Below are 26,345 nucleotides of genomic sequence, written 5' to 3'. Positions count from 1 at the left end.
TTGCTTAAATTTAGTTTCCACAACTTCCAAAGACAATCTATTCCAAAGACCAACCACCCTGTTAGAAAAATAAAATTGTCTTAGCAAATGATAATCCTACCTTGCCAGATTTTACGCTTCTATCTCCAAGTCCTGCTATTCTCACTGTTAAGTATGAAAAAAGATGATGCATCAAGACTATCAATATCATTCACAATCTTAAATACTGCTGGGTTCAAATTCTCGTCACATCAAACATGCTCACCATTTTAGCCATGGGGTGTTATAACGTAACGGTCAATTTAACTATTCGTTGGTAAAAGAGTAGCCTAAGAGTTGGCGGTGGATAGTGATGATTAGCTGCCTTCCTCTAGTCTTATACTGCTAAATTAGGAACGGTTAACGCACATAAACCTTGTGTAGCTTTGTGCAAAATTCAAAACAATCAATCAATAAAACTTAAACTTCAATTAGATCCCTCAAACTCTTTTTTGTAAGAAAAAACATTTTGACAGATTTTAACTTCTCCTTGTATGACAAACCCTCCATCTCAGGCACTATTATCGTAACTAACCCTTCCATGGGTTTCTTCCAATAATTTAATATTTTTCCTAAGGTGCAGAGCCCAAGACTGAACACAATGTATGATGTATATCCGTGCTTTACTAAAATATAAGGCCTGGCATGGCCAAGCGCGTAAGGCGTGCGACTCGTAATCCGAGGGTTGCGTGTTCGCGCCCGCGTCACGCTAAACATGCTCGCCCTCCCAGCCGTGGGGGCGTATAATGTTACGGTTAATCCTACTATTCGTTGGTAAAAGAGTAGCCCAAGAGTTGGCGGTGGGTGGTGATGACTAGCTGCCTTCCCTCTAGTCTTACACTGCTAAATTAGGGACGGCTAGCACAGATAGCCCTCGAGTAGCTTTGTGCGAAATTCCAAAAAACAAACAAACTAAAATATATAAACTTGTAAATATATATTGAATAGTTCAACCCTTAACCTTTGAAAGATATTTCAAAACGTATTACACTTACATTTGAAAATAGGCTTCGTTAGCTTGGAGATCCCAGTTAATATGGTAGTTGTTAATTGAGAATCAGAAATTTATATAGTTTTATTCTCATATATCAGATGATCGTCTGGTTGGCTCACTTTCTTTATCTGGTTTGTTAAAAAAGTTTTTTACATAATTATACTAATATAATAATTTTGTGCCATCTAGTGGTGACTTTAAGTTGACGAAATTAGTATGGCAGTACTACTGGTAGGACTTTGAAAACCTTTACTTTTACAGTGTGATTAGAAGAGGAAAGGAAGAGGTTGTAATAAGACAGTGAAGATGGCTTTTTCACTGAGAATTCTGAGTAATGGAAAGTTTTTTCCTCATCTTCCAAAATATTCTAAGAATTACATATTTTATGAGGCAAAACGATGGTGTACAGTAGCTCATACGCTTAGTGTAAGGCAAAGAATCGAAGAAAAACGTAAAGAAGCTGTCCTTGGTGGAGGTCAAAATAGGATTGATGGTCAACATAAGAAGGTAGGTTTCTTCACCCTCATCAACAACTCTGGACAAAGTCAAATGTAAATCACATTAAAATATTAAATGCAAAATGTGAACAGTTTTGGCAAAAATCTTGGTCATTAAACTTTGTTATTAGTATTTATAATCACTGTAATAATATGAGTGTAAAAGTCATGTACATTTCACTAATTCAGTAATTGTATTAAATTTACAGTCAAAGTTGGTTATTTTTAATTTTTGCTTGGTTTACATTAAATATGTAGTCCATTACTATAATTTATCCTCAAAGCAAAATCAAAATAAATATTAAATATAATTTCAGAAAATTTTAATTTGTAATTGTGCTAGCCCTTTTTTTTAATATAAACTTGAAAATTAAATAGTTGCAGCTGTAGCTATAAGTTATTGTTTCTTTATAAATTGCATTTAATGTTTTAATGATAAATAGTTGTACACATAAAGTACTAATTATCAAAGAAGCTACCTTCAAATGGAATATCTGAGGTACATGAGTTACTAAAATAACTAATAGAATGTTTCACAAAGTAAAATAATTATTTGCTATGCAAATTTCCGTAATACAGAAAATCAGTATTTCTAGTACTGGGGCATAATAATGTTGTTGTACATTATTTATGTCAAAATGTCACTATTTTTATGGGAATGTACTAGTACTAAACTCAGTTTGTGAACTTTCAACAGTATTAATGTTAGGATTTCAGAATGAACTGTTTATAAATTCTCATTGTGGCTTTATGAAATAATGAAGTTAAACAATTTTACGTTAGTTTTGCTTTAAATATTTGACCCTTGTTCTTCAGTCTTCTACATAGTGTCACTTTTTTTAACAGACATACTTTTGAAAGTAAGGAATTCTTGAAAGTGTTTAATGCCAGATTTAGTAGTGGTGAACAATAAATTTATAAACAAAAAAAAAGTGTGAATATAATTAACTTGTGCTAAATTTTGTTTTATGCATCATTGCAGTTGCATCTGAATGTACATGTAACAAGTTTTTTGTGAAAGATAAGTCTTTCATTAAATACAAGCGTTCCAATGTCTTCCATTCCATCAGTTCCAATTTACATTAAGTGCAAGACAAGGCAGATACAAAACTATAATAATATCATCCTATATAATTTCTAAACAAAATAGTTTTATGTGTATTTTACCAGGATAGCATGCTTTTGCTGAATGGTAATGCATCTAATAAAACTTGTATAACTAATTTGATTAACATTAGTGCTGAATAGGAAAGCTTTTTGCATTCTGTATTATATGTTTAAATATCAGATTATTTTTTAAATAAATGTGCAAGAGTAAAAATTTGAAATGTAGAAACAAATGCTTGTTTTTGCCTCTCCAGAATAAAAGTAAGCAGTTACTTCATACTTACATTCAGTACAATTTTCTCACATTTTTATATGAAAAAGAAATTCTATTGCTTCCTTGCAGGGTAAACTAACAGCAAGGGAAAGAATCAACATTTTAATGGACCCTGGTACTTTTGTGGAATATGATATGTTTGCTGAACATACCTGCACTTACTTTGGAATTGACAAAGAAAAGGTAATATAAGTAAGCTGTTTTTTTTATTTTGAATTTAATATTTTCATTGGGAAATAACATTCAATTACTTTTATTTATATTGATTGAGAAACTTGTAGAACTACTGTAATTCTTTTTATGTCATCCTTGTTTTTAATATTGACCTTAATTACCTGGTATATTGAGGGTTAATTCAAAATATTTATTTAAAAAGAGTAAATTATGTTGAATATATCAGTAATTACACCCAAGTAACTAAATGAATAACAATAATAATGTTAACTATATGTTGTATACTTATAATAATAGTCAGACAGAAATGCAATTATTTTGTGTACAGTAGTAAATTATCCATAACACTGTTTAACACAACATATCAAGGTTGACTAAACATTAGCTGATAATACCAAAAAATGTGTACGCAGTATTAAACAATAGTCCTTCTGCTTGATTGAGTTGACGGTTTCATTTTTTCTAACTGCTTCTGCACATTTTCCATCTTGGGATGTGAAAATGCAAATGAAACTAAAATAGTCCTAGTTGTTGGAATATTTCAATAGGGAGACCCAGTTAGTTTTAACAGAAATATTTTTTTATAAATTTTTGTTGTTGTTGTTGGAGGTAGAAATTGAATCAAAAACTATTTTGGAGGTAGTTAATAAATATAAAGTAATATTTGGAATAACTCAGTTATAAAAGTAGCTGTTACTCCCCCCCCCCTTTTTTTTTTCAGACTTCATAACTACACATTTGATTGTTACTATGGTTAAAATTTTGAATTATGTATTTAAGAAATTAGCTTCTAGTGTTCAGGGTTTTCAAAAATTATTTTTTATTTTAGGTTTATTTTCTGCATTGTATCTTTGATCTTTCTCAGTTGGTTTGTGTATAATTGTTGAAAGAATTTTGTAAACTTTTGTTTTCCTCTATCCTTAAATACAAGTTCTTTATTTTTGTCTCTTACCCCAAAAAATATTGTTAATTATAAGTTCATGTATTGCCTCTTTTTATACCTGCTTTAATGCTAGAGTTTCAGTTATCGTTCTTGGAACTTCTCTGACACTTGTAATTATTTTTTTTCAAATTTTGATTGTAGTTTCTGTTTTTGTTGAATATTCAAATGTTTTTAATTTTGTTACATATCAAAGTTGCAAAATAATATAGATAAGATATACTAGTTGAGATATTTTTGTCTAAGGTAATTCATATGGTGTTATAGAAGGTGTATGTCTTGTACTTTGATCACTTTATACTTATTTTATCTAGCCAACTTTGCCTAATAAATTCTGAATTTATTTACATCACCTGTCAGTAGAGTAAAAAAAGTGTGCTAATGAAGTATTTGATATATCTATTATTTAAGTGCTTGATATGAAAATTTGAGAATAATATCTTAAAAAATTTAGATTAAACAGTGTTATAAATAAACTTTGTACAATGTGTAGTATATAGTTTCAGTCATCTGAGATGTTTCTTTTACAGTTTTATTATTCAATAATTTTCAATTATTTTCTACCCATCTGTCTACTGCATATTTTTGTTGTAAAAATAGCTATAAATGTGAGAATTAATGTTTTACAGTTCATGAAAGAATGAATCTTGTTAGATGTAAAAGGTACATTTTATACTATACCAAATTATTTCAAACTAGTTGCTAAAACCAATTTGTTTCATTGATTTCTTAGTACCCTGGAGATAGTGTTGTAACAGGTCATGGATTGATTCATGGAAGAACTGCCTTTATCTTTAGCCAGGTAAAAATTCTTTTGTGTTAAACTAATTTTAACAGTAACATAACCATAAAATGTTTTAGGACTATTTGTTTTAAATTTCCCCCTGGGTGTGGATTCGTGTACGTGGTGAGGGGACCTCCCAGGGAAGGTTCTGTTCTATCTGGTTACCTTCTCTGGGATCTAAACATCCACCCACGTGTTTGCCGCGCGTGGCGACCCGTGAAAGGGAGGAGAGGATCCTGGTGGTTGAGGGGTCCAACCCTAACACACCACTTGCCTCAATTCCTGTAGACGGGCGGCCTTTGGGTGGCCCCCCTTGGGTCAGTCGGCTGGTCCACTTGGGCTAGAGTCAACCAAGTACCAGTGTTGGAAGTTCTCAACGGGTGTTGTGGACATTGTGCCTGATTCTGGTGTTTGGGTATAGTGCTCACGAAACCCTGGCGTTGCTGCATTGTCCTTGAGTGACTTTGTAGTGCGTCCCTTTGTAGGGCTCCATGGTGGGTTGGGTCAGTGGGTACCGAAATTTTTTCTTTTTCCTATGGATCCTCTAAAAAATTTAAATAAAATTGTAAAAAACAGTCAATGGGTAGCGACCACGCCTTGGATACTCAGAACAGCAATCTTCAACATCAGTAACACACGCACTTCATTTTCTTATATTACATTCTCTTCGAAAAACCTTTAGGGCAAATGTCCCCTTTTTTTATTCAAAAGGGACTAGAGGGAGTTGCTGGCTCTCCAAAATCAGTAAAGAAACTTCGATCTGGTGACATATTGGTTGAAACATCCACATCCCAACACAGTGAACTCCTCTTGAATTCAAAGGCAATTGGGGATATACCTATTGAGGTTACACCCCATACTACCTTGAATTCTTCACGAGGAGTTATTGATGAAAGGGATTTGAAGAACGTTCCGGAGTCAGAGATTCTCGCTGGTCTCTCCACTCAAGGAGTTTCTGCAGTGAGGCGCATCTCCACTCGCAAAGATGGAGTTACACTGCCAACAAATACCCTCGTTTTAGCATTTACTTCACCACGTGCACCTGCCACCATCAAGGCAGGTTATCTCATTTGCAGGGTTCGGCCATACATACCAAACCCCCTTCGATATTTCCAATGTCAGAGATTCAGCCACTCAAAGACATCCTGTCGTGGTTCCCTGACATGTGCTCGTTGTGGAGGCAAGGACCACGATGCCTATGACTGTGACATGAACCCACATTGCATAAAATGCAATGGTTCTCACCTCTCTTACTTTCATTCTTGCCCAAAATGGTTGAAGGAAAAAGAGGTGCAGCGTTTGAAAACGACACATAACATTAGTTATCCTGAGGCTCGGAAATTGCTGTCCACAACTCCATCTTGGGCATATGCTGCTGCACTTCATTCCACAACTACAGTGGAGTGCAGACAGATCTCTCTGTGCCTCCAAGAGAATCGTTTTTAAAACAAATGAAAAGCCTTTTGACCTCCGTGGTTAAAAAGGTTGATGAATCGACTTCCACACCCATCTCTGTTCCTCCCATACCTTCCAACAAACCTCAAGATCCACGTCCTTCAGTTTCAAATACAGGCATTTCTTCTCATACATCTTTTTCTCCCACCACAAGAGACAAAACAATTATTCGTTCGCGTACTCAGTCACTGGATTCCCCTTCCAATAACAAAAACCTGCCCACCCAACCCAGAGCAGGATCCATGGAGGTTGATAGACCTCCTCCGACTAAAGACAGTAAAGAAAAAAGACGTGGTCATAAACCGAAGGGTTCTCTAGCCACTTCACCTACCCGTTCTTAAAAATGGCCACCTTGATACAATGGAACTGTCAAGGTTTACGTTCTAATCTGGATGATATCAAAACGCTGATTGCTTCCTACCATCCTGTTTGTCTTTCTTTACAAGAAACATTTCTCAAAACTGCTGATACTGTCTCCATTCGGCAGTTTTCTCTGTACAGAAATGACAGGTTGTGTGATGGTCGAGTACATGGAGGGGTGGCACTGTTGGTTGATCAACACGTGCCCACACTGTCTTTGTCACTCAACACACCCTTGGAGGCTGTAGCCATCCGTGTTTCCTTGGGTTATACCATCACTGTTTGTTCTCTGTACCTGTCCCCTGGAGAGACATATGATCAATCAGATCTTGATGCTCTCGTTGAACAGTTGCCATCTCCATTTCTAATCCTAGGGATTTTAATGGACATCATCCCTCTGGGAAGTGCTATTATTGATGGGAGGGGCGATCTGTAGAGCGTATGCTCTCTGATCACAATCTTTCTCTTTTCAAAACTGGTTCTTCCACTTACTTTCATGCACCTAGTCAGTCCTTTACCGCTATTGATCTCTCAGTTTGCTCCCCTTCATTATTCTCCCATTTTTCATGGAGGGTTGACAGTAATCCACTAGGCAGTGATCATTTTCCGATCCTTTGAGAGAGACTGGCCATGGTCGATGCCACCCTACCAGCGTGCTCCCGGTGGAAGCTGGATCAGGCAGACTGGTCCACTCTCACTGCTCTCGCAGAACTTGATCCTGCCATCGTAAATCAGCCATCAATAGACGACTGTGTAGCAGCGGTAACGGACTGTATTACACATGCAGCTGCTCAGTGTATTCCTAAAACCTCGACACGTTTTCCACGATATCCTCGTCCGTGGTGGAATCCTGCTTGCCACTTAGCACGGAAGGCTCAAAAGCGGGCCTGGGATACTTTTGGTAGATATCCCACACTTTCAAACCGGTTGCTTTCCAACGGGCCCGTGCACATGCTAGGTGGGTAAGACGTCAAAGCCAGAAGGAATCTTGGATTAAGTTCACAACCAGCATATCTTCTACCACCAGTTCCAAGATCATATGGGACAGGATTCGAAAGGTTAATGGTCACTACAAATCAATCCCCCTCTTGATCTTACTCTCTGATGGTCAGGAAGTGACTGATGTTCGGAACATCGCTAACACTCTAGGTGAAAGCTTTTGCTGGGTATTTAGCACTTCTGCTTGTTCCTCCACCTTCCTGGCCATCAAGACTCGGGCAGAGCGATCACCTCTTTCCTTTCGAACTGACTGTTTCTTTGACTATAATTATCCCTTTACCCTGGTGGAACTAAAAATGGCCCTTCATCGGTCTGCCAGTATGTCTGTTGGACCTGATAATATTCATTATGACATGCTGCACCATCTATCTCCTGCTTCTCTTGATGTCCTTCTGATTGTTTTCAACCGCATCTGGCAGGAGAATGTTTTTCCTGATGCCTGGTGCCAGGCTATTATTTTACCTTTCTCTAAGCCAGGGAAAGATCCCAAGATTCCTTCAAACTACCGTCCAATTGCTTTGACGAGCTGTCTCTGTAAGACATTAGAAAGGATGGTTAATGCTCGTCTTGTTTGGTTCCTTGAATCAAACAACCTCCTCTCGCCCACCCAGTGTGGGTTTTGTCGACAGCACTCCACCACAGACCACCTAATTCGTCTTGAAACATCTATCAGAGAAGCCTTTCTCAACCGCCAACATCTTGTATCAATATTCTTTGACATAGAGAAGGCTTACGACACAACATGGAGGTATGGCGTTTTGCGAGACCTCCATACATATGGGTTACGTGGCCATCTACCCATGTTTATTAAAAACTTTTTAATGGACAGGAGATTCCAAGTTCGTGTGGGTTCGACACTTTCCCGTTCTTTTGTACAGGAACTTGGAGTCCCTCAAGGCTGTGTATTGAGTGTTACACTCTTCAGTATAAAGATAAATGCCATCACTGAAAAACTCCCTCTCACTGTTGCGAATGGGCTGTATGTTGACGACTTTCACATCTCATGTCAGTCGTCAAACATGAGATATATTGAGCGGCAACTACAAACTGCCTTCAATTGTGTACGGAAGTGGACTCTGGCGAACGGCTTTAATTTCTCTCTCTCCAAAACTGTATGCATGCACTTTTGCCATCGACGGGGGTATTCACCCTGATCCTGAACTTCATATCAGTGAAGTTTTGCTGCCAGTGGTCCCGGAGACCAAGTTCTTGGGGCTTATCTTTGATCATAAACTGACCTTTATACCACACTTAAGAAGCTTCGGGTCAAATGCACAAGAGCACTGAACATCCTCCGTGTTCTCTCTTCTACCAGTTGGGGGGCAGATCACTGTTCAATGTTAAAGGTATATCGTGCTCTTATTAGATTGAAACTCAATTATGGATCAATGGTCTATTGCTCTGCCAGACCCTCGGTCTTAAAGATGCTGTACCCCATTCATCACCAAGGACTTCGACTCTGCACTGGGGCTTTCCGTACCTCTCCAGTTCAAAGTATATACATTGAATCTCATGAACCTTCTCTACACCTTCGCCGTTTGCAACTATCTTTACAATATACTTCGAAACTTCATTCCTTACCAAAGCATCCCACCTGGAAATGTGTTTTCCTTCCTTGGTGGGCAGTACTTTTTCAGAACAGACGATCTGTCATTGCTCCGTTTGGCCTTTGCATCCGGGGGCAATTGGATGAATTGGGTCTGTCCTTGCATAACATTGCAGATTCCACAGGTCAGCCCATCCCACCATGGCTTATCACAGCCCCCAAATGTGACCTTTCTTTCAGTCACCTAAAAAAGGCAGATACTCCAGATTGGAAGTACCGTCTTTTATTCAATGAATATCTCTCAAACAATCATTCAGTTCCCATTTATACAGATGGTTCCAAATCAGGTAAGTAAGTGGGCTCTGCTATGGTTTGCTATGGGTCAGTAGTTGCGTGCAGAATCCCTTCTACTGCTTCTGTGTTCACTGCTGAACTGTATGCCATATCTCTTGCCCTGGATCATATTGCAGCTGAGCAGTACTCCAACTGCACTATTTATACTGATTCGCTTAGTTCTATACTTGCCTTGGAATCGCTACATGTTAGCTCACATCCTATTTTCGCTGATATTCGAAACCGACTGGCCCATTTCTCATTAGCAGCTACTTTAATCCAGTTTTTCTGGATATCAGGCCATGTTGGTATTCGCGGGAATGAGCTTGCAGACATGGCAGCTAAATATATCTGCTTCAGCACCATCACTCCTATGCCTATTCCGTACATGGACTATGGTGTTGTCTTCAAGGCTCGGTTCCGTGCCAGCTGGCAGTCCACTTGGAATGAGCAACGTGACAACAAACATTTTCAAATCGAACCCAAAATTGGACTTTGGCCATCTAGCTTCCGTAAAGTTTGGAAGGAGGAAGTTGTTCTCACTAGGCTACGCATTGGTCACAGTTTTTTAACTCATCATTTTCTTTTATCTGGAACTGATGCACCAATGTGTAGTTTGTGTAACACTAAAATCACTATCAGCCACGTTTTACTTTCTTGCCATCGTTACAATTCTCAACGACGGCAATATTTTAAACATATTTTTTCCCAGGGTCAGTCTGTAACATTGGACAGAGTTATTGGTGATGGTGACTCTGTCCACCTTGATAATGTTTTTAATTTTTTAATGGCCATTAACCTTTTTAATCTCATTTAAGTGTTGCATATTTATTCATTACACCTTTTTAATTGTGGTTCCTTTTTTTCAGTTTTAATCTCTCTCCTTCCATTTGACATTGGACAATGGCCAGAACATTAAATAACTCGACACCAGGACTGGAAAGGCCAATTCAGGGACTAACGCTACTGTTTGAACTACTCGTTAGTCGTCCTGGCGAGTTGTTATTATACTTTTGCTGCATATCACTTCACACTTTTACTACTTAATTTTTTAGTACTGGCCATATTGACTCATAACCCGGAACCAGGACTGGAAAGACCAACTTCAGGTGACTGATGGTGGTTTTTATACTTACCTGTTAGTCTTCATGGCGGGTTACGATCATTACCATTCTGCTACAGGTAGTCCTTTACAACTTTGTTGACTGGATGTCACCATTGGTTTTTACACCATTTTCTGTTTTAATTGCTGTTTTGTTTTTACCTTCATTTACTTTTACAAATTTTACTCCATTTACTTGACTTTATCTTTTTACTGGACATTTGGCTACTCATTGTTACAATTTTGCTATGTATCTTTTAAAACTTCTATTCTTTTACATTTTGATACTGGTTGCTATGACACATAACCCGGAACCAGGACTGGAAAGACCAACTTCAGGTGCCTGACGGTGGTTCTTGAACTTACCTGTTAGTCTTCCTGGCGGGTTATGATCATTACCTTTTTGCTAGAGCAAATACCTTACAACTTCTTATACTCTGCCTTCTATCTTAACATTGTAGACTAGGTGTCAACATTGGTTTTATACTTTTTTGTTTTACCTTCATTTCCATTTATGTCTATTACTACATTTATTTATTTATTTTATATTTTTTTTACATTTTTACCGAATGTCTGGCGCAGATAGCCTCGCTGCTTTGTGCCATAAAACACTAAATCGATCAATCAATCAATGTTTTTAATTTCACTGAAGTTATTGATGTACAAAATTAATATTTTTAATGTTCAAAATAAGTAAAAAGTCAAACAGTTCATTTTGTTTTTTTCTGTACCTTAAGAAAATATTTTTTGTGGAATATTTTTAAGAGTAATTTATAGATGTTTGATATAACCTAGAAATTCATAGCTTTTTAGTAGCAACAGTATTATATATAATCAGGAAAATGTAAAACCTGTATGTAAGATGACATCAGCATTATTACTAAAGCTCAGTACAATAATTAAATTGCACTTGCAACAATTACTTTTAAAATAATTAACTTTAAACATACTTGTGAAACTAAATGAACATTAGATACCAAATAACTAAATTTTACTGAAGTCTTATATTCAATAAGCTTTAATACCTGCCACATTAGCTTGCCCACCATCTTTATGTGGATCCAAAAAAATGAGTCATTATGGAAAGGTTTAAGTTATTTTCATCAGATAAAAAGAAGACATTTGGCACTATTTTCAAGGTTTCGATTCTCTGAATCATGTATAAGAAATCAATAGGTTTAGTATTGTGTGAAACTAATGGCACAACAAAGCTTTAAGTTGAGGCATATGCATAATGAATTGCAAGATTATTTCCCTAGCAATCTTCAGATTAAAAATGCCTTTTTTACAGGGAAGAGTAAATATGAAAAGGATTATATGATGTGCAGTATGGTACAGTCATAGTATACTGTATATTTCATGTCATGTTTTTATTCACATTTAAATTTGTCTTTTAGGAGTTGTGCTGAGTTTCATCCATTGAGATGTACTGCAGTAGCCCAAAATCAGTTTTTTCCACCTTTGTCTGTCATAGGATCTGTACTAAAATATTCTTAGCTGAATCATGAGGAAGGTGTTAATAAACTTTTTATAAAACTTTATTTACATGGTAAAGTTCCAGAATTTCTGGCTAAAGTGTTTAGGTATGAAATGTATAGAATAGTAAGTGAATGTATTGTCTGTGTCTAGCATTGTGTATGAATATGATTTTCAACAATTTCTGCTTTTCATAGGATTTTACAGTTTTTGGGGGTAGTCTGTCAAGTATCCATGCCAAGAAAGTTTGCAAAGTGAGCCTATAAATTTTATTTTTGTTCTATTAATGCTTATTGCATTTAATATTATAAAAAGTATACAGGTCTTGATATGAAGTAATTTTCATAATGTATTGTTTGTTCTTTCTTTTTAGTCCATGTTCTAACTCATTCTTAACAGCTGTACTTTGAATGCTAAAATATATGATAATGATGATGATGATAAAATAAGGGTAAAGACAATTTCTGTATTGTATTTAAAATGGATAATATGATTAATTTGTTTGGGTTAAAACATGAGATGTAAATTTGTTGAGATCAAAACATTTCATTTAAAAACAATTCCTTTATATTCTGAACATGTAAATATTTTGTCTTGGAACTTGTATATAAATATTCTCTTTGCACAGATTTCATCTTTCATTCCTGACAAATTAGATTTGATTTTTGTACTTTTGTACAAGTAACACTGAAATGATATTTGTTTTCAACTATTTGATCCATCAACTATAGTGGCTACATAATCAAATTAAAGTAAATAAACTTTTACATATTGGCAATGTCTCTTAAACAATCTTCTATTCATGAGACTTTTCTACACTGATAAACCAAGTACCATGTGCAAGGTACACAATGCATCTTTATGGTTAGATCACATAGTTGCTAATTTTGTTTACCTCACCAGTGCTGTTATACTTTATATTATGAGTTTTTCTATAGCTTTGTTCTTTCTGTTCATCAAAATAAATATGAAAGTATAAATAGAAGAAAAAAAAATACTTAGCAGCTGAGCTTATATTAAGGTTAATTTATTGCTAAATGTTTGAAGTACATTTTTTTGCAAATAATGCTAATTTTGTAACAGAATTTTTATATTCACTTGATTAAGTCTATACATGTTAGACATACAAGAAAATGTTCTGCCAGTTACACTTTACATTAGTGCTCAGAAAATATGTTAAAAACTGCAATTTGAAGTTGGGGAAAACTACAAGCTGCTTCTTTTTTTACACATCATACATGTTCTTATTATAGTATCTCATTTGTGATATGTTTATTTAACTATAATGTAACAAAAATGTAATATTTTAGTCATTGCTGAGTAAATCTTGTTTACAAATAAAATTTCCTTGTAGAAAGTGTTAGGAAAAAGGAAATAGTTATAACATTTTTTGTAAGAAAATGGAGGCATTACTGTGTTCTTTGGCCCATGAGCATGGGAAACTTTGGTAATATGATATTGATCATATCTTCTATTATGATGTTTCAAGACCACTAACTGGATTTTTGGGGCATGGGACCCATGTTCCAGCACCTACCAAACCTTCAACAAACACCTGTTGATTATAGGAATAAGATAATTTGCAAACTGAATCAAAACATCTTTTATTTTGTACTGTAGAGTAATTTAATAAATGAAGGGACAATTACTGTATGATTTTAACAGTTAAAATAGATTTAAAATAACTAATGAAGCATAACCCTGAGGTTTTTTTGTATGCTGGGTGCTTCAGTGCTATTTGGTAAATTATATTGGCTGTTTTAATAAATAAAAGATAATTAAAATTTTTTTTTAATAAGCTAACTCCTGATAAAATTCTAAGGTTATGGATCAAGCCATGCTTGTTGGTGCTCCAGTCATTGGTCTGAACGATTCTGGTGGAGCAAGAATTCAGGAAGGCGTAGAATCTTTGGCAGGATATGCTGATATCTTCCAGCGAAATGTCATGGCTTCAGGAGTCATCCCTCAAATTTCATTAATTATGGGACCTTGTGCTGGTGGCGCAGTTTATTCACCAGTTCTAACGGATTTCTTGTTTATGGTGAAGGCAAGTGTGTGTATGTTACATGAGAGCTTTATTGGTCATGAGTTTTTATTAATAATACCATCTCTCATCTGGAAATATATTTGTTTATTGATAAAAATGTGTGTAAGCATATTGATACAATGTTTATAAGATGTAATAAACCTATCTATCCTTCCAGCAAAATAAAGTATGTTAATAATGATTTATCATAATTTTATGTGCAGAAATTTTACTCTTGAACATTTGTTGAACTTTATCATAAACAAAAGAAAAAAAAGCAATTTCACTTGCATTTAAATTGTTTTCTGTTCACATGTGTTATTTGTATTTCATTAATTTTTAATACTATCAGTAAGTCTTGGCACATTTACATTAATATCTCGCCAATTTAATAATAGTACATTTGCAGTGCTTTTATAATAAAAATAAAAGTAGATTTATAACTAATTTTTATTTTCAGGACACTTCATACTTGTTTATCACGGGCCCTGAAGTTGTAAAAGTAAGTGTTTATTTTATAAAGTGAAAAAGGAAAAAAATTACATATTGCATGATATGAGGTAATGTGATATAATGGTAAAAGTAACATAAGCATTAGATATGCTGTCAATGTGATTTTTAGAACCTTGTATTTTAAAAATGTTTTTCATTTTGCATTTAAATAAGTAAAATGACAAATCAAGATATTTATTACAATTAGGTGAACAGGGTTCTTACTAGGATCCCATGCTGCTGTAATCTATTCCACTACTATAGTAGGAGTCCATACAGACATTACTGTGCCTCCTACAGAATCCTTAACAGCACATCTTAATCTAGTACTCTCCAAAATCAACAAAGTTAATGAATCAGTATCTACTTCTGTCTTTATCCCTACCACATCTTCCAGTCATTGCACAACTTCACGTTATTCAAGCTCATGTGTTTTCATGGGATCTTCCTCTCTTGACACCACAAAAATTAAACAACCCATTCATTCATGTCCTCAATCACTGGAACGTATGTCTACAAACTCCAACCTGCCTACTTGATCCAGAGCAGGATCATTAGAGAGTGACAGACCCACATCCATTAAAGAAGAAAAGCGCAGTTGTAAACAGAAGGTGTCTGTGCCATATTCTCCTCCAAAATAAAGAAAAATGGTCACACTAATTCAATGGAACTGTCGAGGTTTTCAATCAAATGTGAGTGACATCAAGGATTTTAGTGACTTTTATCATCCCAAATACCTTTCTTTACAGGAAAAAATTTTAAAACCTACTAACACAGTCACAATTCAACAATACTCCTTATACTGAAATGACAAGTCGTGTAGGACAAGGACATGGGGAAGTAGCACTGCTGGTTGATCAACATGTGCTCGCCTGGTCCTTGTCATTGAATATGTCCTTGGAGGCTGTAGCTATCCGTATCTCCTTTGGTCATACCATCACTGTTTGCCCTATGTACCTTATCCCTGGAAAAAATTGTCATCCCTTCTTAGACCTTGATGCCCTCATTGAACAACTGCCAACCCCATTTTTAATGTGGGGGATCTTAATGGGCATAATCCCCTCTGGGGTGGTTTTAAATATTGATGTGAGGGTCATGCTATAGAGCATATGCTCCTGAATTACAACCTGTCTCTCTTCAATACTGGCTCTTACATGTATTTTCATGCCTCCAGTCAGTCATTCACTGCTATAGATCTTTCTGTCTGCTTCCCTTTGCTTTTGACTTGCTTTTCTTGAGAGGTTTACATCATTTCATGGGGTAGTGATCATTTTCCTATCATATTAAGAGAGATTGGCTGTGGTCAGTGCCACCTGACCTGTGTACCTCAGTGGAAGTTGGACAAGGCCAACTGGCTCTCTTTCACTGCTCTCTCGGAACTTGATCCTACCATCTTATGTAAACCATTGATAGATGATTGTGTGGCAGCAGTAATTAACTGTATTGTCCAAGCAGCTGTTCAGTGCATCCCCAAAAACTTCAACATCTTTCCCACGGCATCCATGCCTTTGGTGAAATTCTGCTGGTTCTATGACATGAGAAGATCAGAAACGTGCTTGGGATAAATTTTGTAGATATCCCACACTTTCAAACCACATTGCATTTCATCAAACCCATGCACAGGCTCGGCAAGTTAGACATCAAAGCCAAAAGGAATCTTGAATTAAATATACCTTCAGCATTTCTTCAGCCACCATTTCAAAAGTCATATGAGACAATATCCTGAAGGTGAGTGGACAGTGTACTTCTGCCCCCCCCCTCTCTATTTTAATATTCAATGGCCATGAAGTTGCCGATGCTCAGAGCATTGCCAATACTATTGGTGCATGTTTCTGTCATGTATCTAACTCTTCAAACTCATCCCCTTCTTTTTTAGGTATTAAAACACGAGTTGAACATCTGCTTCTTTCCTCTTCGACTGATCATCCCTATGACAACAATTATCCTCTTACACTTGTGGAACTTGAACTTGTGCTTCATCGGTCTGGTAATACATCAGTTGGACCTGATGATGTACATTATGAGATGCTACACCACCTTTCTCCTGCCTCTCATATTATTTTCCTCCCCTCGGTGTGGATTCCTGTACGTGGTGAGGGGACCTCCCAGAGAAGGTTCTGTTCTATCTGGTTACCTTCTCTGGGATCTAAACATCCACCCACGTGTTTGCCGTGCGTGGCGACCCGTGAAGGGGAGGAGAGGATCCTGGTGGTTGAGGGGTCCAACCCTAACACACCACTTTGGCCTCGAATTCCTGTAGACGGGCGGCCTTTGGGTGGCCCCCCTTGGGTCAGTCGGCTGGTCCACTTGGGCTAGAGTCAACCAAGTACCAGTGTTGGAAGTTCTCAACGGGTGTTGTGGACATTGTGCCTGATTCTGGTGTTTGGGTATAGTGCTCACGAAACCCTGGCGTTGCTGCATTGTCCTTGCGTGACTTTGTAGTGTGTCCCTTTGTAGGGCTCCATGGTGGGTTGGGTCAGTGGGTACCGAAATATTTTCTTTTTCCTATGGATCCTCTAAAAAATTTAAATAAAATTGTAAAAAAACAGTCAATGGGTAAGCGACCACGTCTTGGATACTCAGAACAGCAATCTTCAACATCAGTAACACACGTACTTCATTTTCTTATATTACATTCTCTTTCGGAAAAACCTTTAGGGCAAATGTCCCCTTTTTTTATTCAAAAGGGATTAGAGGGAGTTGCTGGCTCTCCAAAATCAGTAAAGAAACTTCGATCTGGTGACATATTGGTTGAAACATCCACATCCCAACACAGTGAACTCCTCTTGAATTCAAAGGCAATTGGGGATATACCTATTGAGGTTACACCCCATACTACCTTGAATTCTTCACGAGGAGTTATTGATGAAAGGGATTTGAAGAACGTTCCCGAGTCAGAGATTCTCACTGGTCTCTCCACTCAAGGAGTTTCTGCAGTGAGGCGCATCTCCACTCGCAAAGATGGAGTTGCACTGCCAACAAATACCCTCGTTTTAACATTTACTTCACCACGTGCACCTGCCACCATCAAGGCAGGTTATCTCATTTGCAGGGTTCGGCCATACATACCAAACCCTCTTCGATGTTTCCAATGTCAGAGATTCGGCCACTCAAAGACATCCTGTCGTGGTTCTCTGACATGTGCTCGTTGTGGAGGCAAGGACCACGATGCCTATGACTGTGACATGAACCCACATTGCGTAAACTGCAATGGTTCTCACCTCTCTTACTTTCATTCTTCCCCAAAATGGTTGGAGGAAAAAGAGGTGCAGCGTTTGAAAACGACACATAACATTAGTTATCCTGAGGCTCGGAAATTGCTGTCCACAACTCCATCTCGGACATATGCTGCTGCACTTCATTCCACAACTACAGTGGGAGTGCAGACAGATCTCTCTGTGCCTCCAAGAGAATCGTTTTCAAAACAAATGAAAAGCCTGTTGACCTCCGTGGTTAAAAAGGTTGATGAATCGACTTCCACACCTATCTCTGTTTCTCCCATACCTTCCAACAAACCTCAAGATTCACGTCCTTCAGTTTCAAATACAGGCATTTCTTCTGATACATCTTTTTCTCCCACCACAAGAGACAAAACAATTATTCGTTCACGTCCTCAGTCACTGGATTCCCTTCCATAACAAAACCTGCCCACCCGACACAGAGCAGGATCCATGGAGGTTGATAGACCTCCTCCGACTAAAGACAGTAAAGAAAAAAGACGTGGTCGAAAACCGAAGGGTTCTCCAGCCACTTCACCTACCCGTTCTTAAAAATGGCCACCTTGATACAATGGAACTGTCGAGGTTTACGTTCTAATCTGGATGATATCAAAACGCTGATTGCTTCCTACCATCCTGTTTGTCTTTCTTTACAAGAAACATTTCTCAAAACTGCTGATACTGTCTCCATTCGGCAGTTTTCTCTGTACAGAAATGACAGGTTGTGTGATGGTCGAGTACATGGAGGGGTGGCACTGTTGGTTGATCAACACGCGTGCCCACCCTGTCTTTGTCACTCAACACACCCTTGAGGCTGTAGCCATCCGTGTTTCCTTGGGTCATACCATCACTGTTTGTTCTCTGTACCTGTCCCCTGGAAAGACATATGATCAATCAGATCTTTATGCTCTCGTTGAACAATTGCCATCTCCATTTCTCATCCTAGGGAATTTTAATGGACATCATCTCCTCTGGGGAAGTGCTATTATTGATGGGAGGGGCCGATCTGTAGAGCGTATGCTCTCTGATCACAATCTTTCTCTTTTCAATACTGGTTGTTCCACTTACTTTCATGCACCTAGTCAGTCCTTTACTGCTATTGATCTCTCAGTTTGCTCCCCTTCATTATTCTCCCATTTTTCATGGAGGGTTGACAGTAATCCACTAGGCAGTGATCATTTTCCGATCCTTTTGAGAGAGACTGGCCGTGGTCGATGCCACCCTACCCGCGTGCCCCGGTGGAAGCTGGATCAGGCAGACTGGTCCACTTTCACTGCTCTCGCAGAACTTGATCCTGCCATCGTAAATCAGCCACCAATAGACGACTGTGTAGCAGCGGTAACTGACTGTATTACACATGCAGCTGCTCAGTGTATTCCTAAAACCTCGACACGTTTTCCACGATATCCTCGTCCGTGGTGGAATCCTGCTTGCCACTTAGCACGGAAGGCTCAAAGCGGGCCTGGGATACTTTTCGTAGATATCCCACACTTTCAAACCGGGTTGCTTTCCAATGGGCCCATGCACATGCTAGGTGGGTAAGACGTCACAGCCAGAAGGAATCTTGGATTAAGTTCACAACCAGCATATCTTCTACCACCAGTTCCAAGATCATATGGGACAGGATTCGAAAGGTTAATGGACACTACAATTCTATCCCCTCTCGATCTTACTCTCTGATGTTCGGAGGTGACTGATGTTCGAACATCGCTAACACTCTAGGTGAAAGCTTTTGCCGGGTATCTAGCACTTCTGCTTGTTCCTCCACCTTCCTGGCCATCAATCAGGATTCGAAAGGTTAATGGACACTACAATTCTATCCCCCTCTCGATCTTACTCTCTGATGTTCGGAACATCGCTAACACTCTAGGTGAAAGCTTTTGCCGGGTATCTAGCACTTCTGCTTGTTCCTCCACCTTCCTGGCCATCAAGACTCGGGCAGAGCGATCACCTCTTTCCTTTCGAACTGACTGTTTCTTTGACTATAATTATCCCTTTACCCTGGTGGAACTAAAAATGGCCCTTCATCGGTCTACCAGTACGTCTGTTGGACCTGATGATATTCATTATGACATGCTGCACCATCTATCTCCTGCTTCTCTTGATGTCCTTCTGATTGTTTTCAACCGGATCTGGCAGGAGAATGTTTTTCCTGATGCCTGGCGCCAGGCTATTATTTTACCTTTCTCTAAGCCAGGAAAGATCCCAAGATTCCTTCAAACTACCGCCCAATTGCTTTGACGAGCTGTCTCTGTAAGATATTAGAAAGGATGGTTAATGCTCGTCTTGTTTGGTTCCTTGAATCAAACAACCTCCTCTCGCCCACCCAGTGTGGGTTTTGTCAACCGCACTCCACCACAGACCACCTAATTCGTCTTGAAACATCTATCAGAGAAGCCTTTCTCAACCGCCAACATCTTGTATCAATATTCTTTGACATAGAGAAGGCTTACGACACAACATGGAGGTATGGCGTTTTATGAGACCTCCATACATATGGGTTACGTGGCCATCTACCCATGTTTATTAAAAAATTTTTATGGACAGGAGATTCCAAGTTCGTGTGGGTTCGACACTTTCCGTTCTTTTGTACAGGAACTTGGAGTCCCTCAAGGCTGTGTATTGAGTGTTACACTCTTCAGTATAAAGATAAATGCCATCACTGAACAACTCCTCTCACTGTTGCGAATGGGCTGCATGTCGACGACTTTCACATCTCATGTCAGTCGTCAAACATGAGATATATTGAGCGGCAACTACAAACTGCCCTCAATTGTGTAATGGAAGTGGACTCTGGCGAACGGCTTTAATTTCTCTCTCTCCAAAACTGTATGCCTGCACTTTTGCCATCGACGGGTATTCACCCTGATCCTGAACTTCATATCGGTGAAGTTTTGCTGCCAGTGGTCCCGGAGACCAAGTTTTGGGGCTTATCTTTGATCGTAAACTGACCTTTATACCACACTTAAAGCAGCTTGGTCAAATGCACAAGAGCACTGAACATCCTCCGTGTTCTCTCTTCTACCAGTTGGGGCAGATCGCTGTTCAATGTTAAAGGTATATCGTGCTCTTATTAGATCGAAACTCGATTATGGATCAATGGTCTATGGCTCTGCCAGACCCTCGGCCTTAAAGATGCTGGACCCCATTCATCACCAAGGACTTCGACTCTGCACTGGGGCTTTCCGTACCTCTCCAGTTCAAAGTATATACATTGAATCTCATGAACCTTCTCTACACCTTCGCCGTTTGCAACTATCTTTACAATATACTTCGAAACTTCATTCCTTACCAAAGCATCCCATCTGGAAATGTGTTTTCCTTCCTCGGTGGGCAGTACTTTTTCAGAACAGACGATCTGTTATTGCTCCGTTTGGCCTTCGCGTCCGGGGGCAATTGGATGAATTGGGTCTGTCCTTGCATAACATTGCAGATTCCACAGGTTGGCCCATCCCACCATGGCTTATCACAGCCCCCAAATGTGACCTTTCTTTCAGTCACCTAAAAAAGGCAGATACTCCAGATTGGAAGTACCGTCTTTTATTCAATGAATATCTCTCAAACAATCATTCAGTTCCCATTTATACAGATGGTTCCAAATCAGGTAAGTCAGTGGGCTCTGCTATGGTTTGCTATGGGTCAGTAGTTGCACGCAGAATCCCTTCTACAGCTTCTGTGTTCACTGCTGAACTGTATGCCATATCTCTTGCCCTGGATCATATTGCAGCTGAGCAGTACTCCAACTGCACTATTTATACTGATTCGCTTAGTTCTATACTTGCCTTGGAATCGCTACATGTTAGCTCACATCCTATTTTCGCTGATATTCGAAACCGACTGGCCCATTTCTCATTAGCAGCTACTTTAATCCAGTTTTTCTGGATATCAGGCCATGTTGGTATTCGTGGGAACGAGCTTGCAGACATGGCAGCTAAATATGTCTGCTTCAGCACCATCACTCCTATGCCTATTCCGTACATGGACTATGGTGTTGTCTTCAAGGCTCGGTTCCGTGCCAGCTGGCAGTCCACTTGGAATGAGCAACGTGACAACAAACATTTTCAAATCAAACCCAAAATTGGACTTTGGCCATCTAGCTTCCATAAAGTTCGGAAGGAGGAAGTTGTTCTCACTAGGCTACGCATTGGTCACAGTTTTTTAACTCATCATTTTCTTTTATCTGGAACTGATGCACCAATGTGTAGTTTGTGTAACACTAAAATCACTATCAGCCACGTTTTACTTTCTTGCCATTGTTACAATTCTCAACGACGGCAATATTTTAAACATATTTTTTCCCAGGGTCAGTCTGTAACATTGGACAGAGTTATTGGTGATGGTGACTCTGTCCACCTTGATAATGTTTTAATTTTTAATGGCCATTAACCTTTTTAATCTCATTTAAGTGTTGCATATTTATTCATTACACCTTTTTAATTGTGGTTCCTTTTTTTCAGTTTTAATCTCTCTCCTTCCATTTGACATTGGACAATGGCCAGAACATTAAATAACTCGACACCAGGACTGGAAAGGCCAACTTCAGGTGACTAATGCTCCTGTTTGAACTATCCGTTTGAACTACTCGTTAGTCATCCTGGCGAGTTGTTATTATACTTTTGCTGCATATCACTTCACACTTTTACTACTTAATTTTTTAGTACTGGCCATATTGACTCATAACCCGGAACCAGGACTGGAAAGACCAACTTCAGGTGACTGACGGTGGTTTTTATACTTACCTGTTAGTCTTCATGGCGGGTTACGATCATTACCATTCTGCTACAGGTTGTTCTTTACAACTTTGTTGACTTGATGTCAACATTGGTTTTTACGCCATTTTCTGTTTTAATTGCCGTTTTGCTTTTATCTTCAATTACTTTTACAAATTTTACTCCATTTACTTGACTTTTATCTTTTTACTGGACATTTGGCTACTCATTATTACGATTTTGCGGAGTGTCTTTTAAAACTTTTATTCTTTTACATTTTGATACTAGCTGCTATGACACATAACCCAGAACCAGGACTGGAAAGGCCAACTTCAGGTGATTGACGGTGGTTCTTGAACTTACCTGTTAATCTTCCTGGCGGGTTATGATCATTACCTTTTTGCTAGAGTAAATACCTTACAACTTCTTATACTCTGCCTTCTATCTTAACATTGTAGACTAGGTGTCAACATTGGTTTTATACTTTTTTGTTTTACCTTCATTTCCATTTATGTCTATTACTACATTTATTTATTTATTTTTATTTTATTTTTTTTACATTTTTACCGAATGTCTGGCACAGATAGCCTCGCTGCTTTGTGCCATAAAACACTAAATCAATCAATGAATCATATTATTTTCCTAGCTATCTTTAAATGGATATGGCATGAGAATGTTTTTCCTGATGCTTGGTGCCAAGCTATTGTACTCCCTATTCTTAAACCTAGGAAGGATCCAAAGATTCCTTTGAATTACCATCCCATTGTTTAGATGAGTTGTCTTAGTAAGACCTTAGAGAAGATGATTAATGCTCGTCTTGTTTGGTTCCTGGGCATAATCCCCTCTGGGGTGGTTCTAAATATTGAAGTGAAGGTTGAATCAAACAACCTTCTGTCACCCACACAGTGTGGGTTCCGAAGACAATGCTCCACAATTGACAACAATTTCTCTAAAGAGAGAAAATGAATAACAAATGTTATAGTCTCATACTAGGGGAGAATGTAAATTGTTTTAATTTTTTTTAATTAATAATTTAAGCTTTAAATAATACTAAGCTTTGATTTATTATCTATGCCTTTGAGGTCAAGTTTATTCATATCTTTACATATATAACAAAGTAATTTAACTCTGTAAAAGGTTGTAATGTGCACACTTTGACCTACTCAAGGTGAATGGATTAATCATGTGGTAATTATACGTGTTTAAATTCATGCAATTTATTGTCATTGATGAAATATGTCAGAAGTTGATGATGGACAGCTGTGTGCAAATTGTATGCTGTTTAATTCATTATGGTGCAAAGTACTTGTGCTTGCCTCGTGTATGGGACATCTTGTGATGCATGTTTGGTACACTGTGGGTCAAATCTTAAGACCCAACAAATTCTCATGCATGCAGTATCTGAGAGATGGGTTTAACTAGAGTCTTGATGAATAAAAAAATTAGAATAATAGGAGTGAATTTTTGTACTTTCCAATTGAATCAAAACAATTTGATACATTTGTAACTCTGTTAGTATAATGACTATAATTATATGAATTATCAATTTCAAACACTATTTTGCTTACTTGCTACATATGTTTTTGCTGTATATATATAATATTTCTTTGCAGGTATGAATATTCTTTTATTGATCCAAAATGTACAACACAAAACATGTCAACAAAAACTAAGTTAGTCTGAAGCACTATTCAGTTGTTTTTTGTTTTTTTCACACATATTTATCATTTTTGGGTAATGTTTAAACTAACTCTTGAGCAATAAATGTTATATAGTGATCTTGGTTTTAAAAATGTGCTAGCTCCTCTATAATTTTATTTTTTATCTTCACATTTAAATATATTCGGCCCGGCATCGCCAGGTGGTTAGGGCGCTTTACTCACAATCTAAGGGTTGTGGGTTCGAATCTCTGTCACATCAAACATGCTCACTCTTTCAGCTATGAGGATGTTATTATGTGACAGCAATCCTGCTATTTGTTTATAAAAGGCAGGGGGTGGTGTTTAGAATTTGCCTCCCTTCTATCCTTACACTGCTAAATTAGGGACAGCTAGTGCAGATAGCCCTTGTGTAGCTTTGCACAAAATTCAAAATAAACAATTATTTCTTTGTTATCTATTATGTGGTACAGTATTCTCTAAAAATAATGTTTGTTTTTATTACTGTTTCATGGTTCTTTTTACCACAGTGTTTCCAATTTGTTATATTTAATGATCATTGAAACATTGAATACTTGTCTGAAATGGCTCTTAGATGAATAAATGGCATTTTGCTAGTTATTTTTATTGGTATGTTTATGTAGTAAATACTACAAAGTATCTTGAAAACATTTGAGCTTTTGAAAGATGTGATATCAGTAAATATTTGCTTAAACTTAAATTAACGACTTTTACGTTTTTAATATATTAGTGTATGAAAAATGTTTCCATGTAACAATCTTATTTAATTTAATAGGTTTTGCACTTGTAAAAAGATATTTTCATTTTCATCATTTCTACTCTTTTTAGGCAGTAACCAATGAAGATGTGACACAAGAAGAGCTTGGTGGTGCAAAGACCCACACAACAACATCAGGTTAGAATACACTAATTGTTAAAATGTACATGTCCTAACAAACAGTTATTTTGGTAGTATATTGTAAGAAGTATAAAGTATTTTTATGATTATGTAATATTCAAATTCTAGAGTCTCTTTTTTTATTTGTATATTAAAATTATTTTTTACTTTCATTAAGGAGGTGGCTAAAATATTTTGCCTCATTAAATTTTAACAGAAAAATATGTTAACAACAGTGTATATTTCATTTGTACTTTACTGTGATGTCTTTAAACCATAGTTAAAAATTGTGAAATTATCTGAGTTTTACAAGCATTGCTATCTTTATTTTTGATTAGGAATATTGAACTTATCAGAGAATCAGAGAGACACAAGTGCTCATTTCAGAACAAAAAATGAATAACTAATATTCCAAAAAATGGAACATCTTTGTTACAGCAACAATTGTTGTTCAAAATAGAGCAACTGTTAATTAAAAATATTTTTATTGCAAAAATACACTGTTAATTTTTAGTTTATCATGATACTGTGAATTTATTAAGAGAAAAAGATGATTTAAATGTAGAATGATATAATTGGCTTTTAGAGTTCTTTTCACAAAACTATTTATTTAACAAATTGTGAGTTCATGAGTGTTAGTTATGGCATACCTAATACATATCACCCAAAATTATATTTTAAAAAATACCATCAAATTGCAGTCCATTTCTGTAATTACCATCGAGATCCCATAAGTATATTACATACAAAATTTTAGTGGGTGATTGTACCCAGTGTATTTCCTCCTTGAATGTTATAATAGGTAAAAACATAGAATTATGTTCAGTATCATGCAATATGGGGATCCAACCAGTGGTAAAGAGTATAAAATAAAAGCCAACAAGATGGAGGTAAACACAAGTTTAGACTTCAAACATGATGCATTAACATTTCATTTACTACACATCCAAAAATACTTTGAGGATATACTCAAAACAGTCTGAATGTTCAAGGGATTTATTTCATTTTCTCTTTCTAGGAGTTGCTCACAAAGCTTTTGAAAATGATGTTCAAGCACTACTCCAATTAAGGAAATTTTACAATTTTTTGCCATTAAGCAACAAAGATCCAGCTCCTATTAGAGAGTGTGATGATCCTTGGTAAGCTTATGTAATTTGCAAGACATTTGCCTAAAGACAGCATATAATTTCTAGTAAAAGGTCATGATTATGGGTAATTTTAATTTCGAGCATTTAGATTGGGAAATGCTAGTTGAACCCTAAGGGAGAAAGGTTTTTTGAAGCTA

The 26,345-nt window shown here is 37.3% G+C and overlaps 1 protein-coding gene across 1 annotated transcript in view; it reads left to right on the top strand.

The window, feature by feature from the left end:
• The first annotated feature begins 1,184 nt into the window (after positions 1-1,184).
• LOC143236749 (propionyl-CoA carboxylase beta chain, mitochondrial-like) overlaps positions 1,185-26,345 on the top strand; it is a 50,901-nt gene continuing 25,740 nt past the window's right edge. The window contains exons 1-8 of the mRNA XM_076475235.1: positions 1,185-1,519; positions 2,960-3,073; positions 4,738-4,806; positions 12,257-12,313; positions 13,882-14,106; positions 14,546-14,587; positions 25,012-25,078; positions 26,079-26,199. Coding sequence (XP_076331350.1) covers positions 1,319-1,519; positions 2,960-3,073; positions 4,738-4,806; positions 12,257-12,313; positions 13,882-14,106; positions 14,546-14,587; positions 25,012-25,078; positions 26,079-26,199 — 896 coding nt within the window. The 5' untranslated portion in view covers positions 1,185-1,318. The remainder of the gene's footprint in view (positions 1,520-2,959; positions 3,074-4,737; positions 4,807-12,256; positions 12,314-13,881; positions 14,107-14,545; positions 14,588-25,011; positions 25,079-26,078; positions 26,200-26,345) is intronic.

This window comes from Tachypleus tridentatus, chromosome 13 (assembly GCF_004210375.1).
Source record: "Tachypleus tridentatus isolate NWPU-2018 chromosome 13, ASM421037v1, whole genome shotgun sequence".
Taxonomy (NCBI): Eukaryota; Metazoa; Arthropoda; class Merostomata; order Xiphosura; family Limulidae; genus Tachypleus; species Tachypleus tridentatus.
The sequence above is the reverse complement of the archived record's forward strand: the minus strand, read 5'-3'. Positions and strand labels throughout refer to the sequence as shown.